The 26,589-nt window shown below is 37.8% G+C and overlaps 2 protein-coding genes across 3 annotated transcripts in view; one reads left to right on the top strand and one right to left on the bottom strand.

The window, feature by feature from the left end:
* Positions 1 to 15,867, bottom strand: part of ankrd11 (ankyrin repeat domain 11) — a 113,318-nt gene extending 97,451 nt beyond the window's left edge. For both annotated transcript variants that reach the window (XM_041979722.1, XM_041979712.1), the window contains exon 1: positions 15,456 to 15,867. The gene's annotated coding sequence lies outside the window, so the exon portion shown is untranslated. The remainder of the gene's footprint in view (positions 1 to 15,455) is intronic.
* Positions 15,868 to 18,087: 2,220 nt separating this feature from the next.
* spg7 (SPG7 matrix AAA peptidase subunit, paraplegin) lies at positions 18,088 to 26,172 on the top strand. The gene is made up of 17 exons (XM_041990305.1): positions 18,088 to 18,465; positions 18,853 to 18,955; positions 19,043 to 19,132; positions 19,249 to 19,490; positions 19,612 to 19,751; positions 20,025 to 20,127; positions 20,220 to 20,345; positions 20,478 to 20,640; positions 21,154 to 21,327; positions 21,411 to 21,535; positions 21,810 to 21,912; positions 22,298 to 22,408; positions 22,505 to 22,620; positions 24,558 to 24,714; positions 24,900 to 25,063; positions 25,189 to 25,266; positions 25,376 to 26,172. Exons 1-17 carry the CDS (start codon positions 18,244 to 18,246, stop codon positions 25,580 to 25,582), a joined length of 2,424 nt encoding a protein of 807 aa, XP_041846239.1. The 5' UTR covers positions 18,088 to 18,243; the 3' UTR covers positions 25,583 to 26,172.
* Positions 26,173 to 26,589: the final 417 nt, after the last annotated feature.

The raw sequence follows: 26,589 nt of genomic DNA, 5'->3' as shown, positions 1-26,589 counted from the left end.
ATAGATGCACAAGCCTGACAGGACTAAACACATACCATCATGCAAGTGTATGAAGGGCTCTAAGCTGCCACATATTCAGGAGGGAAAGTCCCTGTGCAAGCTGACTGGAGATGATGTGATTCCCCTCTCTGCTGCAGTTCTAGTTTAACAATGGCTACCACATATTCACAGCTACTTCCAAAATCAACTCATATTTTATTTTCAATGTCTATAATTTCAAAAGAATATTCTTATTAATATCACTAATACTGAGCTGTAATACACATTTTCCATTTATTCATTTATAACCACTAAAACAATTCTGGGAAATTCATTTTCTGAATACAAGTTCACCACCACAAGCTAAGCAGTTGCTAGCACATTATCACATAACCTGCAGTCAATACTGTACTAATCATGGGGAGGCATATTGAACAATGAGGTATGTTCCTTACCAACAAAAGGAACTCAGCTTTGGTTATTTGTGATTTTGGATGCCAATAAAAAATCATCACACAGTACTGATGTTTTTGTTGTCAAACCTTTGTGTTAGAGGATTTGAGCATGTATTCAAGGTTCAATGATGCATCTAAATATATACATGTAACTGATCGAGTACATCTGCTTCTTGGTTCATTACCCTGCATGTTGGTCTGTAAGTTGATTGGCATTACATGTATACAACAGAAACAAAACACCCAGAATCCCACATAGCAAGGTATTGTGTGTGTGGTTTTTTTTTTTCTTTTTTTTTTGTTAGTATTAGATTTTTAGCTTCTTAGCTTTTTAGTGGAGCTTTTTTGTATAAATGAAATAAAACAGACAAAATAGACGTAGTATATCCCACTTGCAAGAACAAACAATGAACAAGGCAATTTAAAATATGAATTTAATAGCTAATATTTTCCTGCCACTTTAAGACTAAAGGCTAAAAGGACAAATGCATGTGTACTGAATGTTAATTGTTAATGTTCTTTTCTAACAAAGTGAGTAATGTCATTTGAAGCCCAGTCAGACAGAGAGATGTGTGGAACAGAGAAGCATTTTCTCCTGTGTGACACAATTATATTTAAATGTTTTCAGCAAATGTTCTCAAATTGGATTAAATCTCCTGTCATCCACAGCAGACTGAAGATACTATGACTGCAGCTCATTAACTGCTTATTATGACATTCAAGCAAAGTATAACAACAAAACTTTAATATGAGCTAGCAGAAGCTAGTGGCTGATTTTGCACTCCAACTTGCATTACCTGATTTTCCTTTGCTAGCTTTCTAAAGTAGGTCATACTCAGCAGGTTCATGGTTTTTTAAGCGCCTACTTATGTTTTATTTTCTCCACATTTCCGTGGTTTTCCAATTAACAACTTACAACTTAAAGGGCATTACAGATTGTGAGCTGAGTCTTCATTGCTCAGAGAATGTCCATGCTGATGACATGCTGTCACATTACTGTATACGTCATTGTGCACATTATTTGAACCACTGTGTGGCTCATGTGCAAGTTCAAACTGAATATAACCAAATATACCTGATACTAACCAGAATTATAGTGAAGTCCCAGTTGTGCAATATCATCAAGAGAGCTGCTCCATGCTGTACTCCAAGCAGCAAAGAAGGAACGTCTAACCATAGTTACGACTCATTCCATAGTAAAATTCCGAATTTGGCATTATCTCAGCAAGAAAAGCTGATTTTGGGCATGTAGATGCTTTGTCACATCAGTGAACAGCATTCACCAAAAACCACATAGAATCTTCATAAATAAATATAAACAAGCCTTACTAATAGAACTTTATCATCAGGTGTCCAGACACAAAGTTATTACTGAATCAGGTATGTCTCTATATATCTCTCTAGGTGAGAGAAGCTTATTTTGAGCATGGCTCTATGTCATGGTGGTGAACCAAATCCACCAAAAAACACTTTATTCTTCGTATTTATGAATACAGAAACTGACAGTTTTCCATCCTTACATTTAAAGATGACCAATTTGATATATCAAATAACTTTTTTTTCCCTTCAACACACAAGTTGCGCTGATCTGCTGTTCTGTTCTTTTATGTAAAATGACGATATTGAGGAATCTTTACGAATAATTAATCTTGGCACATAAAACCAAAATTAATTGTGAAATTATGTAATGGTAATATCCATACAACAGATGAGATTTTAATATTATACCATATCAGGTTATGATAATAATTCATAGTAGCATGACAAGCCCTTTGTGCTGGGGCAAAATAAATAGGCTGCAAATGGAGGGAATTGAAAAAATTGTGTGTCATTTATTTAATGGTACTAGGATTTCTCAGAAAAGAATCCATGACCTCCCAAGAATGACAACTAATTGTTACTAGGGATGACCCATTAAGATTGCTGTTGTGATGGTAATAAAGGCTGCTATTACTGAAAGAGACTTATTTGAGGCCCTTCCATCAAACTGGGTGGACGTGGTGGTAGTGATTTTTTAGGAGACATCCAACTTCCTTTTTTACCAGCTTTCTAACATGAGCGCTTTAAAAAGGTGCAGCTTTAGCCACAATCAAAACAGAAGCTTTTTTTCCCCAAAAAAATTGGTGTCTGAAGTTAATGATACTTTGCAGGTATCTAAAAATCACTACAGGAACACAAAATACTATCATGTGTTGTGGTTAAACTTCAGCCAGTTTAAAAGATTTATCTTTTTTGCTGCAGAATATCTTTTCACAGAAAAAGTTCCTCAGCTGGTCTAGAACCAGTGTGTCATCCTTAACTTATTTATTGCTATTTGACATTCTTTAAACTTGCTCTTGGCCATGAGAACTGGTTATAGGGTAGCACCCATTCTTGCAGGTCGAGATTATTTCATTTTCTACCAGGTGCTGTGATTACAGCGACCAAAAACAAAAAAAGCCAACATCGGTCCAGTTTTCATGATCCAAGGAGAACGAGTTTCAACACAGCCATCAAGTCAAATTGGCATTTTAAACCCATGAGGTCAATGTTCCTCTCAATTTCCTATGCTTGTTGATTTTTTTTTTTTTTTTTGTGCGAACACTACCCTGTTGTTTCATAGAGTAGCATTCATGATCAACATTTGAAACAGTTTTTGAACATTGTTTACAACTTCAATTAGAAACTGCCTTTAACATTTTAATATCATGACCTGGAGTTTAGAAACTTAGCTTGTATAGGTCTTGGATACATTAAAAAAGTCATTTTAATTTGTAGGTACCTTAACATTTTGAGCACCACTTTCTCGGTTTTACTTCAGAATATGTACTCCTTTGTTTACAAAACAACAGCAGACTTATGGCCCTTTCCCACTAGGACCCACTTAGCCCTACCGTAATTCAGCCGACACCACACCACCCTGGTTTCGATTGTTCCCATTACAAAAGAGGGCAATTGAGGTCCTGTTCAGTGTGGGTGGGGTTGTCTTAGCAAGGCGGCTAATAAGTAACATGAAGTCATTTGTTTGTGACATATATGGAACAACAAGCACAACAAGGTCTTCACCTCTGTGTTAGACCATGGTGATTGTTTATGAAATGCCATCTCTACTGTTGCTGCTGCCAGTGTTGTTAACCACAGTCATAGCTTTGGGGTTTTGAAGATGGCGTGGTCGGGAGTTGCTCTTTTGACTTTGTGGCAAAGGGTCATTAGCCAAGTGAGTACTGGCACCAACCTGAAGATACAGGTATTTTAATATGTTTTTAAAAAATAGTTACTAAAACTTTACTGAGGAATGGAGGCATCAAAATATATTATGGAGAACACTGAAATAGTTTGTAAACAGCACATAAACTAACTGCAGGTTTTATGGCCAGACGCGGGTGTACCTCAAGTTGGTGGAATAACTTTGACTTCAAGGTGGTTTCCAGTAAAGAACAGCAATATTTTTGCAAATCCAGAACATGGTTGTTCCATTTGACTGGGCTGTTTCACCCACATACTGAAAGGCAAGAAACTGTTATGACCACCTGCCAGCCCAATCAAAAAGGTTGTATATACAGAACTACTGTGTGTGTTTGTGTGTGTTTATAAATTACAGTCAACATCCACAAACGATGCTTGTCAAATGCAAAATTCTTTGTAAAAGAAGATCGACTATATTTATACATATAGTTCCTGAGAAAATGAGACAATATCACATGTGGAAAAAATGTATTAATTAATTAATAAAAGGGGAGGAAAAAAAGCTCCCAGCACTGCGAATTTTAGAGGGAAGTTCAAATAATGTAAAACTAGAATATATGTTAAGAGTCACATGGTCTTAAGTTAAAGCAACTCTAACCCACAAAAAAGGGAACTGAGTTTTCACTGGAACAAATGAGATGGTTGTGGTATATTATACAATTCAACTGCTGGTCTGAATGTGGCTTTGGTACATTCCCCAAAATTTTTCTCCATCACTGTCGCATGCAAACCTCTAAGGACATGGATCCAAACTATCCCTGAAAGCTGGATGAATTCAGAAAATGACACACTGGCCTCATTTGTCTGAACTACTGTTTGTGTCTGGAGCCCCTAATGAGTTGTGGAACAGACTTCTTCTACTATGATCCCATCACAGCAGACTAAAAAAAATATTTTAAACTCCATACAATATTCTAAAACTAGTTATACCAGTAAATCTTCAATCTGAAAGTAAATTACTGACAAAATATGAACCTGCAAAAGCAGCCAAACCAGCATCAACAATAAGTATCAGTGGTAGAGTACTGTTTACACAGACAGCAGAATGAATCACAACCTCTTTACATCCACCAGCCGGGCTGTAAAGACAGAAAATAGCTGAGTGGTGAAAATGCATGTACTGGTCAAAAAAGGGTGCTTAGATCCTTTGTGTGAAGTATACTACCCCACATCATGCTGGGGGGCTGCACGTAATGGTGAACAGGGGCATGGGCCCCGACTGGCAGACCTCTTCTTTTTGGTATTTAGGTATGCTTTTGCTTTTCATTCACATCCCACCCACACTAGCTCACAGGCCCATCTCCCCACAGTTGTCCCCTCCCCCCTTCCTGTTGTTGCATTTCAATGTAAATGGCTAGATGAATGGCTGCAGCTGGCCCATCAAAAGGCCAGCCTTGCTGAAGGGCCTTGGTGATTGAGATTCAGCCAGGCCACCCCACCTCTACCCTCCCCCATCCAACACTTTGTCCCTACACCCTTACACCCATTTCAGCTTAGCTGACTCCCAAAGTGAAGTGGATGACAAGGTACGTCAGGGCTTTAACAAATCCAATATGTAGTAGTTTACCTCCAAGTGTAACTGTATGAATCATGAAGCCACAAAGTGGTAAACATACTTTACATAAAGGAAAGACTAGGGCTGAGCAATATATCAGGATTTTCAAATATACCGAAACTTAATATAGAAGGAGGGAATATCGTTTATATCGAGATATCGAGATTTAAGTTAAAATAATATTTTCTTTTGCATTTTGCACAGCTGTGCTTTTGTTATGGTCATTGAAAAGTATTTTTCATTCATTTAATTTAATATAAAGCTACTTTAATTTCAGTCAACTGATTTAATGCACATGTTAGGTCTGCAACTAATGACTATTCTGATGGTCGATTAGTCACCGACTATTAAAACGACTAGTCGACCAATCGGATTACGTATCTCATGATTATTATATATGGATCTTATTTCACTTTCAGCTTTGAAATCTTGCATGAGGTTGTTAAGTCCGACGTGCCTCCTCTTTAAATGTTCGAGCATTGCAGACGTACTTCCGTGGTACACAAGGTCCGCTCACTTTCTCACATGTATTTTAATTTATTTTGTAAGTTTAACGTGAAGTTTTAATGTTTTCCGCCACGGTTTTCCTCCCTGGACCACCAACATATTTTTTCCATGGCGGACTTTATTGCGCATGTGCAACTCTCAGCAGAGATAGGATTAGAAGATGATGTCTCACTCTGTAGTTTTTTTTTTTTTTGCCGACAATAGTCGACGGCTAAATTCTTTGTCGACTATTTTTATTGTCGACTATTGTCGACAACGTCGACTAATCGTTGCAGCCCTAGCACATGTGCTGCCAATCCTTAAAAGTGTATTTAGCACTGAAGGCTGTAAATTAGAACTGTCTCTTTGGTTACTTGATCCAAAAAAAAAAAAAAATCGTATATTGTGATTCAGGTTAAAAATATTGAGATATAAGATTTGGTTCATATCGCCCAGCCCTAGGAAAGACAGTTTTAGACTAAACAGCCCATAAAATTCCAGATGCAAGTGATGGCTCACTGCACTGTACTTCTGTTTGTCCTTTCTGACAGACACCACTCTTGTTTCTGGTTCAGGCATCCTTGTCAGAATCTCTGGGGGTTTTCAGGCAAGCTGGCCTGGTTTACACCAGTTTAACCAGAACTGAAGCGGGAGGACTTTACTCCACAGAACTAAACATAAACAGCTTCAAGATTTGGGCATGGAAGTTGATGGTTAAGTAATCAGGCTCCATTATAACCTACTTTTCCTGAAAATAAACAGTAAAAACAGCTAACCAAGAGTATTTCAAATGCCGCTGCAGTTGACCACAATCATTTCTCTGACTTAAATAAATCTGTTCCATCATTGCTGTAAACAGCCTTTAAATTAATTCTGCGATGTGTCGTTATTTGTTGCGAATCTGAGATTGCAGAAAACCAAACTAGCTCCTAATAAATGATAACACTGTACCTGTTTAGGAATGAACTCCTCCTTGCTAGCTCCTGTGTTTACTTTTGCACTGGGTGTGTGTATGTGTGTCTCTGTGGGAGCAGGAGGGCAGAGCCCATTAATAACTACAGATGTCGAAGTAGAGTTTGTGGTGCACATTAAAAAGGGAGAAAAAAAATCCAGATTTTCATAAAAATAAATAGTCATTTAATTAATTGATAAAATCGATTTATCATCCATCCCTACTGCATACTGTCAATTTGAATTTCTATTGTTAAAATTAAAGTGGAAAAACACAAAATAATTTCAACTTCAAAACAACACTAAATATTGTTTGTTTAATGTTTATTATTGTGGATCCTCATCAGCTGCAGCTTACTGCTGCTGCTATTCTTCCTGGGGTCCAAGCCAATACCCATTCACAAAAAATTTCACCAATAATTTAAAATATCCAAAATTAATTGATGGAGCACACGCACACAAAATAAAACAAAATGGCCTATAAAATTTACATTAGCATACACTAGTCCTCCGAACAGTATTACTATCAAAACTTAATCACCTCACTGTATCAATTTTACCATAACCATATTAAAAGTAAAAACACTATTTTCATTACATGTGCACATACATCGTTTGCACATACATCACCAAATTATGATATTATCCAAAAATAAGGGACTAGTCCCTCTAGTCCATACTAATTTTAACAATACCAATACCTATACATATTCTAAACTTTTTTAATGCTATATATATCCATAACTCAAAGACAATTTAACCTTTTTATTTACACTTAAAAGTACTGCATATAAACTTAGTATCGAGTTCACGAGGTAGAACTGATCTCACATGCACTGGTTTTAACAGTCTTGCTTCTCTCCTCAGAAACTGTCAAACTTAATGTTTGATCATCTCACAAAAAAATTGAATGTTTTACAGAAACAAACTCAGTTTCACAAACAGAAGACAAACAGTCAAAAGTAGGTGTAATATGTGATAATTGTGTTTTACCACCTGGGGGGCTACTTAAAAAAGCAACATGAAATGTGTGTCCAGTCAAGGTTTTCAGGTTTAAACATTGTTTAGCTAAAGGAAGCGAAAATAGTGCAGCAGATACTCGTTAAGCATTTCAGCAAAGCGCTAAACTTGCAGCAGACAATGTGAAAACTGAGAGATTAACCCATGCCAGATTAACCAGCGTGCAGATACTGTACGCTGTGATGCTGACACTGACTAGTTTTGACTGAAAATTAATAATTTTTTATTGTACTTATTGTGATATGTTAAAATGTTTGTGTATTGGTATATTGAAATGTAATGTTTTAGTATGTTCTGTAATGCTATATTTCATTATGTATGTATGTTTTGTTACTTGTGTGTGGACCCCAGGAAGACTAGTTATTGCTGTAGCAATAACTAATGGAGATCCGTAACAAACACAAAGATAACTCCACAGACACATGGGTGCAATTCATCATTCTGATCAATTAGCCTCTATCTGACAAGAAAATTCTGGAAAAGTCCACTAGCTAAAATGCTGTAATCCTGTGTGACAATGCAACTCGCATGAAGAAGGTGAAGGAAGATGTGGAAATCTCCAGCTTGGGTTCTGCTGGTCATACGCTGCAGCTTGTTGAGTTTTTTTTTTTTTTTTCCACTGCGCACCATTAGCGACACTTTTACTAACGCAGATACTGCAGACCTCAGTCTGTCTGTAATGCTGTCAAACTAGGTAGTGTTTCCAAATGATTTACATTCAGCCTTGTTTCCTTTCAACAAATTCTCTTCTCTTTTACAAAACATAAACTTTTTAAAAACATTTATTTGTTTATATAGATGAATGCCAGCAAAAATAAAGCATATAAAGTCATAACTTTTCCACCATATAAACAACTTCATATCTTACATAGAAATATGCAACACAATACATCCGTGATCTCTTTCCATCTGGATCCTTATCATACAGGATCCACTGCAGAAATAATTCCCCTGATGAAGGTTGTCTCTTAACTAGGGTTTGTGGGCTAAAGTTGACTTCTGCATCTCATAGAGAGCAGCATTTCTCACTGCAGTTATACGCACAGCTAAATCCCAGGCATGAGTGAAGAGTCACTTCACTGAAAATCTGTCAAACATCGTTCTGGTGTGGAGGGAAGGCTAAATCTGCTGCTAACTAACTATGGAAAAAAATCCCGATTTTCAAAAAAATAAATCTCCAGAAATGGAAAATTCGATTTATTGATTTATCGATTTTATCGATAAATTGCCCAGCCCTACTTGGGACTTTAATATCTCTACATGAGATGACATCAAAACATGAACTGTTCTATATTTCAGCTTCACTTAGTAAATTCAAGATGACACCTGTGACCAAAACACAGAAGCCTGAAGGTTACATTTCATCTATAACAGGTTTATACTTATATTTAAAAGTAAACAGTCTGACGTTATATATCATATTTACACCACAGACTTAATTTCTCTCTACATGATTTCTGTATTGCAAAATGGTTTTCCACTTTGATGTGCACACACCGACACATGCGTGCTCACACCAGCAGACAGAGAACATATATTGGAAAATGTGTCACTTCAGCCACCTGAAAAGCAAACAAAACATATGTTTTTGAAACTCTCCCAGGGAATTGAGTGTGGAAACAGAGAACTTCATGTCCAACATGGAGAAACAACATAACAAGCAGAATCTTCCATCACTGTACTAATCTCAGAGTTGTATTACATCTTAAAATGGATGGCACAGTGACATTTATTATGCACATTTCAGGAGCAATCACAGCCCAGCAGCAGCCAAGGCTAAGAAACCGCTTTTCATAAATTTTGCTTCTGGGACACCACCTGATGTTGCCACAGAGTTATGCTTTACGCACTGCGTCACATGCTAGCAAGCGGAAATCAACGCACCAGGTGTTTTGAACACGTGCCATTGCTGATTGAAAGCAAAAGGAAACACAAGAGGATATAACTGAAAGGAGATGAAAATAAAGAAACAGAGCAAGAGATAGGACAGGAGTCAACACTGGACTGACCTTTACTGTCTGGAGATGGCGACTTTGCCGTAGTTAGGGGCCACATCACTGAGAAAATCTGCTAAAGTTCCATTGTGCCACTTTAAATGATTGTTGTACAAGAAAGACGAAGGAATTACGACTGAACGCCTAGATTTGCAACATTTTAAATGGTCGTTTCCATTTAAAAACAGTTCATCATTCAGCCCTACCGCCGGCAGCTTTAAGATCTGGCCAACTAACCTCAGGACATTTCCACTCCCACGTATGGATCATACATCATCCCACAGAGCATCCTCCTCAGCTGCACATCCAATCAAACACCAACTGTTGTCATCAGATCTGTTACACCACTGATTCATCCCTGTCCAGACTGAAGGATGTAGCCATTTCCCTAATCACCCACTGGGGTTCTTTTGATGTTTATACACAAATGGCATTATGCTTCTAGAGGTGAAAACTTTATCTATAATCCTTCTTTTATCTGGTAAAACTTTGAGTAACAAGCAAATCTAAGGAGGAGTCTAAGTAAGTTACTGAAGAAAAAATAAGCTAAATCTACCAGTGCAAAATTCCAGTTTTTGAGTTTCCAAGACAAATTTTTGTCTCAAATTTTTTCAAAGGCTGACCCTCTTTGATGTATTTTAGAAGGGAAAAGTGCAATCATGCAGTACTATATGCCTTTGTCAGTAAGGACAAAAACTGGCCAAGTTACAGACATAGTGGTGTCATAATGTATCGAATAAGTCATTCCTTGAAGTGCAGTTCTGTTTTGTAAAACTGTTTCTTGAAACCTTTCTGCATGGACTCCATCGTGCATCAAGCTTATCAGCAAGCTTCCCTTAAAAAAGTAAGAATGCAATATACTCCTTTTAAAAGCTTAAATCAGAAAGATCAAAAGCTAAATCTGTAAGCGGCACATTTCTGGAGAAGCAGCAGTATGCCAGAGCACAGAAACTCTCCCTTTGATGTGCAAGAGACTGGGAGAAGAGAAAATATTATCAAGATTGGTGCAGTGGAAGGCTAGCAAAACCTAACACAAGTTAAAGACGTCATCAACCATTAGAACCTCCAAAATCCCAGAATGAGGCTCCACAGTCCCTGAGGGAAACAGCAGGATTGGCCCCGCCATTTTGTTCCATTTCTCTTCGAGGATAGAGGAGGGGGCAAAGGACTAGGCTGAATTTCAAAAGGCTTCAGATGCCATTTGAGTGTCCACTGAGATTGTGCTGCTAGAACAGCAGCTATAAAAGATTTACACAACTCAAACATGGAGGACAAGAGAAACCTAGACACATAAAAGCAGAGACAGACAGAGAGTGGCAAGAAATAGGAGTAGCCATGCTTGTTTACCTAAAAGGACCACACTCTAAGTATGTGAGGGGGAGGGGAGAGCCTGCATAGACAGAAGGCAGGCAGAATGGGTCCTGGAATTGCATATAGAGGCTTTTCGTCCTTACAACTAGCACAACTACCCATTTTATCATTCTGTTTGAACCTCAAACAGAGGACATTGCCGTAGTATTCAAGGATGAAATTGTAAAGTATAGTGCATACTGAGCCACCACCTACACGTGTATTATATAACACATAGTTTAAAGCATACAAGCCAAAAACATGCCATACACGTTTTTGCTCACTGATATATAAACAGACCTGCAAGTTATGCGTTAGTACAGTATATTGATGTGTAAAGTATATGCTGTAATATGAAATAATACAAAGAAAAAACAGGTACTTTTGATATATATATATATATATATATATATATATATATATATATATATATATATATATATATATATATATATATATATATATATAGTGCATAAATTAGATGATGCTTCCTTCTCTGGTCATTTCTTTAAAATAAATAAATAAATAACATTTTGGTAAATAAAAGAGGATTGATATGGACATGTTCAAAACTTTGAGCACTAAATTCAGTGTTGATTTTTTCGCAATAAAAAAAAAAAAAAGAGACTGACAAACACATTAATATTAATAATGAATCATACTGTTGCTGACGTCAGGCTCTCAGATATAAAGTTTTTTTAGATTATTGTAAATTAATATTTTTAGTGTCATCAAGAAAATTTGGGACCAATTCAAATATTGCATATAAAAACAATATCTCTTGCCCTAAGTTTATTAACTGTAAATGATCTAGCATGAGACAAAATGAATACAATCGAGTACATATAACAAATCCAAATATATTCTGCAGTTATCACAATAACAAAATCAAAACATGTCACATAATACAAAACAAACTCAAACAAAAATTTAATGAGTGTTACTAAATAGATAACTACTGTTAAAAAATAGAATTTAATTTCTTAGTTTCTGTTTTTATATGAACCAATGAAGGTTCAGGTAAACAAGCAGTTGCTTCAGAAGCACCTGAAGATGAATAATAAAGCAAGTGCTGGACCAAATATAAAAAAAACAAGCTTACAATTGTACACGAGTGTTACTCCGGCAACCAGCTACAAGTTATGTATATTACAGTGGTTGCCATACAGTTTTCTCCTTCAGCTGGTCTATACTGATTATTTAGTAAATTACAAAGGAAAGTCATGTTGATAAATGCTACAAAGAACTCAATGAAAATTAGCCAGGCACACAAACAATTGATTCCATAAGAAACATGCAGTTCAGTTCAAATGACAATTAACTGTTTAATTGATTTGCAGGATCATTCTGTAAACTGATACAGTAACGACCTGAATGCCTCCTTTGTAGCTTGATCACTGTCACCACTCATCTGAATGAAGAAAGCCATTCAACTGAAAACTTACTAATCCTGTTTTGATCCATGTCTTGTGCAACTACTGCAGAGCTTTAAGAATATATTCACACTTAATAGTCTTAGTAGACTTGGTCTAATTGGGGGGGGGTGCAACATTCACCCGGTTCGAGTTTGCATTCATATTGCACTTTCTCCAACGAATAAGACTTTTTAAATAATGAATTGCCTTCCTCATCAGAGGTGGAACTGCATCAAGAATTACTAAAGGATAAGACAAGATAAACCAGGAAGAAGAAGCTCCTTAATCTACTGGTTAATGCCCTGAAACTTCTGTTCTGCCACATAACAGTAAAACATGTAGCTGCATCAAATCTAAGCAGTCTCGGTTGACCATATTTCTATCTGAACTTTTACCGTGTTCTTTCATGTCTGACTGTGACACATTTCCCCCAGCCAGACCTGCCCATCATCCTAAATGCCTGTATGTTTTGGTTGCGTTTACCCACAATGGCGTGTTAAATCCACAATCCCCTTTGCATTATAGTCCGCTTCCTGCAATTGGTTTACTTGAAGCAGACTGAGACTTATGTTTGCAGGTGGACCAGATTTTGCTTCTTTGATCCACATCAGTTTGTTTGTGCATTCACACCTCCCCAACCAACCAGACTTTCCAAGCAAACAAACTACAATTCAAATCAGAAGGGCTGGAGTGAATGTACCCCCCATAAAAAATATATATATATATACTTTCTCTTTAAGCATCACATATGCTTTTCTTGTTTTGATGGCAACTCTAGTTTCATTTTGGTTCAGTGCTCTTATTAATCAATACTCCTGCATAATGCGTCATTTGGTGATTCTGACGCCTAACAGTGAACTTGCTCCCACTAATGATCTGGCTCTCCTACGCTAATGCAACCATCATACCACCAATATACAGTATGCAAAATAGTCTTGTTTCTCTTGCTTTTGTTACGTTTTTGTCATGGTGCATCACCTTGGGCCTGGCCTTACCCTAACCTTCTAGTCAGCTGAAAATTTTTTGACAGTCTACCTAAAATCATGAAGACAACTAAATCGTTCTAGCGGCCTTGAGATGAAGGGGGAGAAAATGAGAAAAGTTTACAACCTAGAGGCGGACTAACTATGGTGGACAAAGGTTGGTAAATTCCCCTCATGTGGAACAAAAGTCAATTATTGGAGTCCACAAAATTGTGAGATACAAAAATGTACTACTGAGCAATAAAAGAGCAGAATCATAGAAATGCTTCCTGCCTTTCTTTCTCAGGCTCATGACCTTTCTAACCCCAGCAGAACTCCATTTCCTGTTGCCGACAGAGGGTATGCCTCGATTCTCTGGTACCACTTATGGGAACAGGAGCAAAAATCTCACCAGCACTAATGGGAACCGGATGGAACATACAATTTAGGAGAGGCGGGTAGCATGGCAATTATCAGCTCCTATGCACAGATATATTAACCCCAACTTGATATGTAATGCTAGTGACACAATACCTGCAGTTTTTGTTACTAAAAGAAATATTTCATTTTTCATTCTGGTTTCAAAATTCACAAAATAAACACCAACATGAGGAAATGCAGTAGAGATCGTGTTTGTTTACAATTTTAGCAAAACGTGGGGTTCATTTTTATATCACACTCACATCACAAACTCCTCAAGAGAGCATTTGATACAGATTGCAGCAAAGTTTTAACTACAGCACAGAATAATATTACTGGCACAAGCTCAAAGGAGACAGAGATATGCATCACTGCATCTGCAGTGTAGTCAACATGAACGCCACTACAAGCTACAACACACTCAGTATCTTGGTGGAAAACACCACCAGCGGCACTGCAGTGTTTTCCTCGTCACTGGTACTGCACCACACTGGTAAGCTTCTCTTCCATATTCCAATTCTTTTACAGCTCATCTCAAATCCCACCATATTGCTTCCTTCTCTTACATGATATTTTACACAGAAAACACACTCCAGTGAACATGCTCAGCCACTTATCTATCAATGCACTCATCTGTGAAGCTGCTAACTGTGTACAGACAGTAACAGATAAATCCAGATAGGATGTAAACATTTCACAGCATTATTTAACTAACTCTACAAAGCACAATGATTTTCTTCACTTGGGTTTGATTCTCACAATCTATTTCACTGCCACCTAAAAGACTGGCTTGCAGCACACCCATTTTGCTTTAGCTCTGAGACTGGCAAGCAAATGGCCAGGACTTAATGTTTTCTGGTAGGAAATTATGACATTATGTACACCTAACTAAAAAAAAGCAGGTAGATTGGTAGCGCCTTAGATCAACTGCCAAATGAGCACTGCCATTGGGCCTTTTAAAAATAGGTCAACATTTAGATGTTATTAAGTACAGTCCTCTGAGAACTATAATGTTAATTATTGTCTGGGAAACAGATGTAACCCCACGGTACTTCAACTGAATATACAATTTCAACCCTATTAAAATACATAAAATTCATTAGATGAGGGCTGAGAATTCATTAATCTTGGAAGCAAAACAAGGAACATGCACAACAGCGATCATCACACTCACAAAACGTGTCAACCCATGAAGCACTACTTGCTAAAAATGTTTACACCCAACTATTATGTATCAACATTGTGTCGCTGCCGGTCGTGTTTCAGTGATTAACCACAGTTAAAACATATCTGTAAACCCAGCTAAAAATAATGCAGCTTATCTTCATGTGTAACATAAACTGAATCCACTATTTGATCAAATTATCAGCATTTCCACAAACCACAGTCTGATTAAGCACTGTATTTGAGAGGGAAGGCTGTGCACTTCTAAAGGAAATTAGTAAATCATATCATTACATAACCATGAAGCAGCATGTTGGCATTTTCACATTTTCTGCTTTCTAAAACGGCAAGTAACTTAAGATATACCAACATGACCTTTGTCGCAATACATTACAACCCCAGTTAACCATGGGAGCAGCAGGAGACAGTTTGTTGTTGTTAACATGTTAGCTTTGGAGGACCAGTAACATGAGACTTACCTCTGTCTGGATTCCCACTAATTCAAAGATTTAACTGAATCTTTAATGTTTAGTCAATGCCGCGATGTTTTCGGCCGATGCTGGATGATCCCATTTGTTACCGTCGGTTTACCATAAAGTCCGGAGACATCCGCATAAAGTCGCGACGACCATCGCAGCTAGAATCAGCTCACCAGAGTCGAGGCTAGCGCTAGCTTGTTAAAACCGTGTAGACCAACAAACAGACGTCCAAAGAAAAAAGACTAAAATATCCACGATAAATCGTTTACAGCGTTGTTATTTAATCTTCACCTCGACCTAAGAACCCTTAGCGGTCCATATGTGTAACGGTAGGCTTGCATGGGTAAACGTAGACCATCAAAAGATATTTTTGTTTCGCTTTAATCCTCTCCGCCAGCCCATTCGAGCGGTTTTCGAGCGGCCTTTGACTTCAGTGTGTAGACGCTTGGGACGGAAACGCATCCGGGATGCAACGACCGTTCTGATTGGCGCTGGCAGTGTAGGCGGATACTCCTTCGGTACATTAGGAAACGGACGCCATTTTGGATCCACACCAGACGTAAGCTTCCTAACAGAGGACACCCGACGGGTCTCCAACGTGGCTGCACACACTTTACAGTTTCAAACGCCACAGACCACACTCCATTATGTAGTTGGAGGACCAAGTAAAGGAAATGGAGTACATGCATTGGGTGCACTGGTTTTGTAGACATTCTGAAACCATCAATTTACATTCTTCTTACATTTGTTTTATTTAAAAATGTGGGGGTTGTAGTGTACAAATACAGAAATACTTCAAACTTTACATGATTGCAAAACTGCCAAATAAGGCATTAATGCAAACCTTTGATCAAATATCGGCAATTCACTGCTTTTTACATACAATCACTAGTTATAGTTTCGACGTTCCTTATGTTGGCACTTATCAGACTGAAAGTATGTCCTCAGCTGGTGGTGAAAGCGCAGGAAGAAGAGCTTTGATTTTTTTGTAAAGACAGAACAGGCTGAGTTGGCAATGAAACGGGGTGTGCCGGTGTTGTGGGTTAACGCACCCATAGGCAAAATAAAACGCAAAAGGATGATACGAAGAGTCTTATTGGCTGAAAGAAAGTGTCCTTGTACCTATTGGCTTATTTTATGTGCCATTCAAACTAATCTGAACACGTCGTATTGGCTACAGCGTTGCTGTGGTTATTTACAACAGCAGCGGCAAGGAAAGGACGTTAGTGAAAAAACCCTACCCTAAATAGGCAAAACTAACAGACAGGTGGTGCTTTAAGAAAAGTGGAAGACTTAATCTTCAATCAAATGTTTTTTTCCTGGATGATTATAGGAGGTAGACATTTTTTGACATATTGACACGTTGCGTGATTATATTCCAATATTAAGTGCACATTACAAGCAACTCCTAAACCAAACTGGATCTACTAAACGGAGAGCGCCACTCTGTTTGCTTAAGCAGTGGCGCCCTCTGCCGAGACATCATTCTAACTTTATTTTATTTTCAGAAGTTTCATTAATAAAATACCAGCTATATATATATATATATATATATATATATATATATACGAGCCAGGTTTAATCAGATAAACTAACCATACACTTAACTTTTATGTTAACTAGTAGCTTGGTCCTTAAAATTATGTTATAATGGTTTGGTTTTCTTTGAACCACACATTTTCATATAGGTTTTTATCATTACAACATCTGCTGTAATGAACCCTTTTTTTTTTTCTTTTTTTTTTTTTTGTGATGTTAGCAAAAAACACCTGAAATGTAAGCCTGATACATGCTGTAATTTGAACAAAACTTATTTAGACTGCTAGTTTAAAAATAATTTTTGTATTTGAAAAACTGGTTAACCTCTTTCATCCATTATGTAACATTATATGTCCTAACAGTTATTCTGCAAGTTATTCTAACAGTTGCCTCAAAAATTTAGAGGCAGAAAGTTGCAAAGAAGATTTACAATTAAAGTAAAATGATTGTTTTTTGATACTTAATCCCACTAATATCTTCTTAGTTTGAAATGTTTATAGTTTTGTTTTGTTTGTTTGTTTGATTGTTTTTTGTTTGTTTGTTTTTGTTTTTTTACAATGGTTATAAGCAGGTTACATCTTAAAAAAATAAACAAGTAAAAACACACTAAAAGCAAGAGCAGTTCAATAATGCTTTCTTCATAAACACAAACAGCTGATTTCATATTGCATGTTTGGATATGTTATATAGTGGCCATATACAGTTATGTACTGGGTGACAGAATGACATGAAGTACATTTCCTGCTCAATGATAACTTACAGTTCTTCCTGCTAACACAAATTTATTATGATCACTGATGTAATCAAATAATAAACAACAAAATAACCATATGTATCAGTTTCTAATTCATTTGTACATAAAAAAAAGTTTTATTTGCCTTTGCAAGTTATAGAAAATCGCAGTCAAGTTTAATAGCTCCTATATGTCTAACTAATATCCTGATATCCAAAACTGCTGTTTATTTTTATGCAACAAAAATAATGTATCATGTTGGGCATTTATTATCCTTCAGTTCAGTTTAACAAACGGCCCAGCGGATGGCAGTAATGCGTCAATGAGCTGCTTGCCAAACGAGAATTTAACACAAAGAAGGAAAGTTGACACCGTTGAATAATATAGCACAATGCTAATGCTAACGCTAACCCGATGCTGTGGTAAACAAACGTCTCGTCTAAATTTCATGGAGGACTGAAAGTTATGGCATCACCGCAGTTCAGTTAATGTTCAGTTTGACTCGTAATAGAAACCATGTCAGCTCTGTTGTTGCAGCACGGCGCTGGTGTTTGTAGAAAATACAATAGATTTGTATTGAGGACGCTGTCAAGGCGAAGCTCACATGTATTAGCAAACAAATTGATATCCAACAATACTGCTAAGAATGCGTGGTCCATGTGTGCTAATGTCAGCCGGACCTTTCTTTCAAGTTCAGAGCGGACTTTCACAATTCAGCCACAGAAGAAAATCATCCAGGTACAGAGACTGAATGACAGTTGTGTATGTGGTTCCCTCGTTATTATTAAAGTAGAAACTGATATGAGTTCTTCTGACTAATCAGTGGGGTAAAGGCTTAAAGAATAGACTGTCGTTACCACGGAAACGTGATTGTCAATCATAGTCAAGCGTGACCTCTACACCAGGGCTAGAGGAATCTTGTACCTGTATGTTGTAAATAATGAAGAGCATCTTGTTCCAACATTATTTATTTTGGACATATTATTGTTAAACGTCACTTTATTACATATTTGCTTCTTATTCCCAGATATCGTGAGATATTATTCTCTGTTATTATTTATTATTTCAAGTTGATCTGACATTTCTCCCCCCCCTCCCTCTCTCTCGATATACCACCATTTTAAGAGTCTTTTCAACAGACCTTTGGGTCCTGGTATGGTGGGGCTAAGCAAGGAGTTAATCAGGAACAACCTATTCAGAAATCCTGTTGGTTTAATGAATCTATTAGGTAGGTACTCAGCTTACTTTTTAAAATTGTTATATTTCTGCATATTATATGCACTTATAACTACTTACAAAAATACTTTGATTTCAGGGGCAACAAATTTTTTCAGTACATCCCACTCTAAACAACAGAAAAATAAAAGCAATGGACCAAAGGGAAAAACACCAGAGGAAGATGAAGGTTTGTATTATAAAGCTTTACCTGCTTAATACATTACTGTTTAATACTGCACCACATCTCGCCATAACCATGGTTTTCTTTTTCTGATCCCTTTTCTTCTCATTCTTACCTTTCAGAAGAGAAAAAACGCCGTGAGCAGGAGGATCAGATGTACCGGGAACGTCTTCGGACCCTCTTCATCATTGCACTCATCATGAGCCTGCTGAACTCCATTAATACCAGTGGTGGTAACATCTCTTGGAATGACTTTGTCAACGAGATGCTGGCCAAAGGGGAGGTGTCACGCGTGCAAGTCGTTCCTGAGAGTGACATTGTAGAAATCTACCTTCATCCTGGGGCAGTTATCTTTGGAAGGCCTGTATGTTGTGTAGGATTTTATACAAACACTTAATTTGCATCTGGACTTAAGGGGCAGATACGATGTGCATGCAAACTTCTCATTTTCCTCCATTTTTTTTTTTTTTTTTTTTGCTTTGCAGAGGCTGGCACTCATGTACAGAATGCAGGTCGCTAACATTGACAAATTTGAAGAGAAGCTGAGAGCAGCAGAGGAGGAGTTGAATATTGACACTAAGGACAGAATACCAGTGTCTTACAAACGCACAGGATTCTTTGGAAAGTAAGACCATGAAACAAACATTTCTAAGAGCGGGCAGAAAAAAACAAATCAATTCATGATCTGTTTACAGAGTTATTTAGCACTTTGAAGACATTCTGTGTTCAGAGTATATTACTGTGCAATGCACAGGAAAAAAATAATGAAATAATTTGTCATTGTGTTGGACTATTTTCCTTCATTATTTTAATAAAAGGCCAAAAAGTATAAACTTCAAGATATTTAAGCATTTTGAAGACCCTTTTTATGTCTTTTTCTTCCCCTTTGTCTTTGTAGTGCACTTTATGCTTTGGGGATGGCTGCTATCGGAGTAGCTATTCTCTGGTATATCTTTCGGCTGGCGGGCATGGGTGGTAGAGAAGGCGGCTTCAGTGCTTTTGTAAGTTGCACACAGAAATAAAATTGTTGGTTGTGCTTTTGTTCCATCAATTTGACAGACATGCTAACTATATTTTACAACAAACCTGACAGAATCAGCTGAAGATGGCTAAGTTCACCATTGTGGATGGTAAATCGGGTAAAGGTGTGAGTTTCAAAGATGTGGCAGGCATGCATGAGGCTAAGGTGGAAGTAAAGGAATTTGTTGACTACCTCAAGGTAAGAAAACACTTTCACATTAGTAAATATTTTCATCTTATACTGACATCAGCTATTAATGGCCTTGGTATCTACCATTTAAATCTCAAAAGTTAAACTTTAATTGAACAACACCTTGCTGTTTTTTGACAGAGTCCAGAACGATACCTCCAGCTGGGAGCCAAGGTTCCTAAGGGTGCACTGCTGCTTGGGCCCCCAGGATGTGGCAAGACCCTGCTAGCTAAGGCTGTAGCTACAGAGGCCCAAGTTCCATTTCTAGCTATGGCTGGTTCTGAGTTTGTGGAGGTCATTGGAGGTAAATACACATAACCTAAGTAATTCATGTAACCTGTCAAAATACACAAACATAATCTCAATATAATAGGTAATATGTTGGTTATGCTGGTTATTATAGTGTAGTGCAATAATATACTGTAATGAAAAAAGCTGATGTGTGTCGATGCTGGAGAAAGTTCTCTTACTTTTCATTATTTCTTTAATATTGTTTGGTGAAATGTAATTGTCATTATTCTGCTACGACAGGGCATGCACAACATTTCATCATCAGACAGAGTTACTGTGTACAGTTCCATCTTGTACCACATGATGTTGATCACAGGAGCAGGTCATGTGGGTCACTGTCATAGACCAGGATAAATACAGAGACATGATGATTGAATACATTAAATATCCATTTACATACAAATAGAGGAGCTAAAAGGCCTTGTTTCACACAAAGTATGAAATAATAACCTCTCTCATTTCAGTAACCACGTTAGATGTTCAAGGCTGCTCCTCAGGTCAGATGTGATTTGTTATTTGTTTGTAGGTCTTGGTGCTGCAAGGGTACGAAGTCTGTTCAAGGAGGCTCGTGCTCGAGCGCCCTGCATCGTCTACATTGATGAGATTGATGCTGTAGGAAAGAAGCGCTCCAGCAACATGTCAGGCTTCTCCAACACTGAAGAGGAGCAGACTCTCAACCAGCTGCTGGTTGAGATGGATGGTGGGTAAAACAACAGTTTTTTAGAGTTGGTTGTTTACTTGTCAGACATAGTAATGAAACTTTTTAACCCTCCTTTTCTGCAGGAATGGGAACAACTGATCATGTCATCGTTCTTGCCTCCACAAACAGAGCAGATATCTTGGACAACGCTCTAATGAGACCAGGCAGACTGGATAGGCACATCTTCATAGATCTGCCGACATTGCAGGTAGTTTTAATTAACTGTGATGCATTTGCTGTACTGTAATTATTTGTGTTATTGGCATCAAAACATTATATTCAGTCTTTGTTAACCTTACCCAGTCTTTTTTAATTAGCAGCACAGTCTTGAAGTTGCTTCTATTTGCACACTGGTATTCTAGTGACTTGTCGTATACTGTAGATTATTCAATATAAATTGGAAACAGGACCTATTTAACTATGTTGTAGGTTTAGACAGAGTTGATTGGTCAAATCTGTTTCTGCTTTTTTCTGTTATTTAGGAGAGGAAGGAGATCTTTGAGCAGCATCTAAAGATCCTGAAGTTGACCCAACCAGCTAATTTCTATTCTCTGCGGCTAGCTGAGCTCAGCCCTGGCTTCAGTGGTATGTGCATGTTGGCTCTTTTGTCTTCATATAAATATATGAACATCAGCAGTTATAACAAAATTACTCCTTGCTTCCAGGAGGAAACACTCCTGTGGTGCATGAAAGTTTGTTAGTCCTTTAGAATTATGAATAGTTAAACTTAAATCTACCCTAAAAGATCAGATTTTCACGCAGGTCCTGAATTTTTTTCTTTTGTCTTGTCTGTCTAACAGAGTTCTCCTTATGTAATTTTTGTGTGAAAGTCAGGGGATGTTTTAATGTAGAAATATGTAAAACAACAATTCTAGAAGGTTACAAACCTCACAGCACCACAGAAACAGTTTATGTTAGCTTTAATGCCATTCCTGCATTGTAATCATGAAATGTGACTTTGACTCTGCAGGTGCAGACATTGCTAACATTTGCAATGAAGCTGCTCTTCATGCTGCCAGAGAGGGTTTCAAATCCATTGATACTTTTAACTTTGAGTATGCAGTGGAGAGAGTGATAGCAGGTACAATGACGTTCATATAATGTTGGAAAGTACTACATTTCACACATCTATCATGTGGAAAAATGTGGCAAATCATGTGTGAACATGTGTCTTCAGGGAGTGTAAAGAAGAGTAAGATCCTGTCTAAAGAAGAGCAGAGGGTGGTTGCGTTTCATGAGTCTGGGCATGCCTTAGTGGGATGGCTACTTGAACACACAGAGGCTGTGATGAAGGTAGCACACGCTTTTATTTCAAATATGTAATGCATCCCATGTAAGTATGGACTTTAACATGTAATATGTGCCATAATTAGATTTAATGAGTAGGATTTTTTTTTTACAGAGACAGGTTGAGTTAAAATTTATAGATTGTATAAAAGAATGCAGCTCTGGAGCCAAAGCAGAGTGCAGAGAGTTTCTGTTAGAGAAATAACACAAACAACCAGAGAGACTAAAGCCCAGTAGCCTGAGCCTGACTCAGGATAGTTCAGGGTAACCTGTGCTTGTGCATTATGCAGATTTGAGATTATTCAATTCAAAGGGAGATGATGAAGAGAAACTAAGATGAAAGAAAATTAACACTCTTGCTTATTTCCAACAGAACTCTTGCTGTAGCATTTTGCATCAGCTGGTGGCTTTTTGGGGAGTGTTGTCTGAACCTGACTAAATTTGTTGGGGTGTGTAAGAAGTAGGCCTAGATTAATGACTAATATAGGAAGATTAATGCGCTATACACCAATCTTTTGTGACACCAATCATGTCCATAGTAAACTTATGAGAGGGAATCTGTCCTCGTCAGAGGATTTATCTTTGACAGTGGTGACACTCACAGCTGGTTCTGTTGGACTGTTCCTGAATTAAGAGGAAGCAAAGTCAGGTGGATGAATCTCCACACTGCTGCCCAATCCTCTGGAATTTCGTTCGTAATTCTTTGTGGGCTGTCAGCTCAGTATCAGGTCTGCTGTGGTTCCCCCCTCTCTTTTACTCTCCCAGAGGCTCAGGACTGGTGTCACCAGATGGTGGATAACAAAAATACTCACAAGATTGATTTAAAATTAATGAATGACTTTAGCTGCAAGGGCCGGAAAAATGAAAACAACTCTTTTGAGTTGTTCTGGTTACAAAATGAGTTGTTAACTAAAAATAAACCTGTGCTGAGGGTTTACTGTAAATTTCAATGATATGAAGCAGGCGTGTTCAAATCATTGCAAAATCAATAAACATTAACATCGGAAGCTAAACTGGGCTAAAAGAAATAACGAATTATGTGAATCTAAATTATTTCAGCTGTGTGTTTCCTATATCTATATAACTATTAGTAATGATACAAATAATGTTGGGACATTATTTGATATAATAAACAAGCACAGTAACATAAAAGTGGATTAATGGCAAAGTAAGATGTCTGTCTTTCTTATATCCACAAATCTTCACCAGTTCTTATCAATAGACAGCAATGTAAGTTGAAGGGAAGAGTCATGTAAATTTCTAATCTCATCTTCGTTGATTTTAGAACTTCATAAATTATATAGAAAGGTCTGATTTAAGAGGTTAACATTAGCTCACTTTTATGAGACCGTAAACCGTCCTTTTTACCGTTTTAAAACACAGGAATGCAGAGGGGTGCTCTGGCAAACATCACTTGTCAAGAATTGGGGGGGATAAATATGTGATGAGGAGCTCGTGTTAAAAGGGTTTGGAGGAGGGGTCTGAGAGTCCCCCTGTTGGTATGTGAACCCCACCGTATTTCAAAGGGTTTGTTGATTCTTTAAGTGATAAGCTGTAGTGTTTGGTTTAAGTTGATTGGACTGTGAATGGCTCTGCTGGCAGTGAGTTTTCCTAAGAGCCATTTTCTAAGTTGCGTCAAACCTCCCATATTCAAAACAATATTAAAGTGACAGACCAAAGTATTCTGTTTAAGGGAGAGCTAGTCCTTTGGTCATCTGTTAAAATTCCAACCATGACATTTGTTGATCAATAAAATTCTAAAGCATGGCTTTCAGGTGTCTCTCTTCTTCTTTTTGGGCCATTTTCCCACAAGAATCAGCTAGACGCAGAATATAATACAGTGTTGCTGAAGACAACCCTGAAGTAGTAAATGTTTATCAGTATAGTAATAAGAGGTTTATAGAAAAAGATAAAATGCTGATAGGTCGTGTGAAAATTTTCAGGTATCCATTGCTCCGCGGACAAATGCAGCCCTGGGATTTGCTCAGATCTTACCCCGTGACCAGTACCTGTTCACCAAGGAGCAGCTGTTTGAGCGTATGTGTATGGCTCTCGGAGGAAGAGCTTCTGAAGCGATCACCTTTAACAAAGTTACCACAGGTACCCTTCATCTACTCTACATGTACCTCAATCTCAGCCTTATCATGTGCATATCATCTTTTTACTTCTCCTGCTTATTGCTTTCTTATCATTTTCACATGCTTCGCTCATGTTATGCTGAATATCTCAGTGGGGGTTAAGTTTGGAAAAACAGGGCGAGGCCTTTTCTTTGTTTGTCTCTCTAGGAGCTCAAGATGACCTGCGCAAGGTGACACGTGTGGCCTACTCTATGGTGAAGCAGTATGGCATGTGTGACAGCGTTGGACACGTCTCATTCCCAGAAACAGAGGAGCAGGGTGCCATTGGGCGGCGTCCGTTCAGCCAAGGCCTGCAGCAACAGATGGACCATGTGGGTTCTAAAATTAAAAAAATAAGATGAACTCACAGTTAATGCTGATCTAATGAGTTGTACTTACCATTGTTCTTACCTTCCTATTTAGATATACAGTTGACTGCTTTTGTTTTCTCTTTCAGGAGGCTAAGATGTTGATAGCTCGTGCATACAGACACACAGAGAAGCTGCTCTTGGAGAACAGAGACAAGCTGACACTGGTCAGTTATTTCCTTCTTTGAGCGTAATTTTTTTTTTTTGTACGTTTTTGTTCATTTAGTACAGTGCTTACGCATTATGTTTCATAACTAGTTGCCTCTGTCTTTCCAGCTGGCTAATGCTCTGTTAGAACGTGAGGTGGTGAATTATGATGACATTGAAGCCTTGTTGGGACCACCACCTCATGGCCCTAAGAAGATGATCCGCCCACAGAGCTGGGTGGAGGCTGAGAGGGACAAGCAAGACACAGGAGAAAACGAACCTGAGCCACCTCCTCGCAAACACGCAGAGGAAGACTTGAATCCTCAGTTGGGCTGATTTTAGTTAACTCTTAACACTTTACCAACTTCTGCTTTTGTTTGTTCATCAAAGCCTGATGGAAATTCTCTAAAACCTTGGACGGAGTCCTTACTTTGAAGCTTTGTGCTGCTGACAGTGAAATCAAAGCTCCTAAAATGCTGCAATCCATGTTGATGTTTGTATAAATGTTCAAATGCACCAGTTTTCCACCCAGCTGACCTGTTTAGCTAACCGTAATGATGATCTGCAGCTTTGAGAATGACTATTGTGGGAGGAAATGTATAATTTCCCCTCAAATGCTCGCTGCCAAGTCGTATTATAATGCCATGGTAGCACTAAAAGCAAGTCTATTTAATCATAATATCTCAAACATGCATAAAACTGAGATATTCCAGACAGATATAAGGTCTCCGATCACACCTTAGTGTGTGAGCAGTCAATTCATAGATGCTGTGTGTGTGTGTTCATCATTTTAATGCAAATGTACTGTAGCAGGTTTGGATTACAGCATTTCTTAAGGAAACTGATATTTTTCAACATCTGCAAGGCCAGTTTTTTTCTGAAGCAGAAAGGAGCCAATTAAATGTGCATTTATACTAGACAACACATAAAAAAGAACTAATTGAAGTCTGCATTTCAAATTGCACATAAATTTAGATAGAGCACTGTGGATGATTTTAATAGCGTGAAAGTGATTAAAGTTGTTGCTTAAACAAAGGCTGTAACTAGAACAACTGCTCTTCCTTATTGAGGAAACCTTATTTTACAATATAGTTCCTTTGAGGAGAAAATATCCAAATATGTCATGTTGCGCAAACAGCAGATATTTCTCTTCTCATTGTGGTTCCTCTCCTATGGGAAGTTCCTTTTTACTGTCTTTACTTTGCAATCCAACAGGTTTGTGTTATACAGTACCAGGCAAAAGTTTGGATGCACTTTCCCGTTCAATCTAAAGGAAAACGTGTCCAAACTCGTGACTGGTTGTGTACATATATAAGTTGTCACCATTGAACTGATACTCCTGA

Source organism: Melanotaenia boesemani, chromosome 1 (genome assembly GCF_017639745.1).
Source record: "Melanotaenia boesemani isolate fMelBoe1 chromosome 1, fMelBoe1.pri, whole genome shotgun sequence".
NCBI lineage: Eukaryota > Metazoa > Chordata > Actinopteri > Atheriniformes > Melanotaeniidae > Melanotaenia > Melanotaenia boesemani.
Note: the sequence above shows the minus strand (reverse complement) of the source record. Positions and strands in the feature narration are given on the sequence as shown.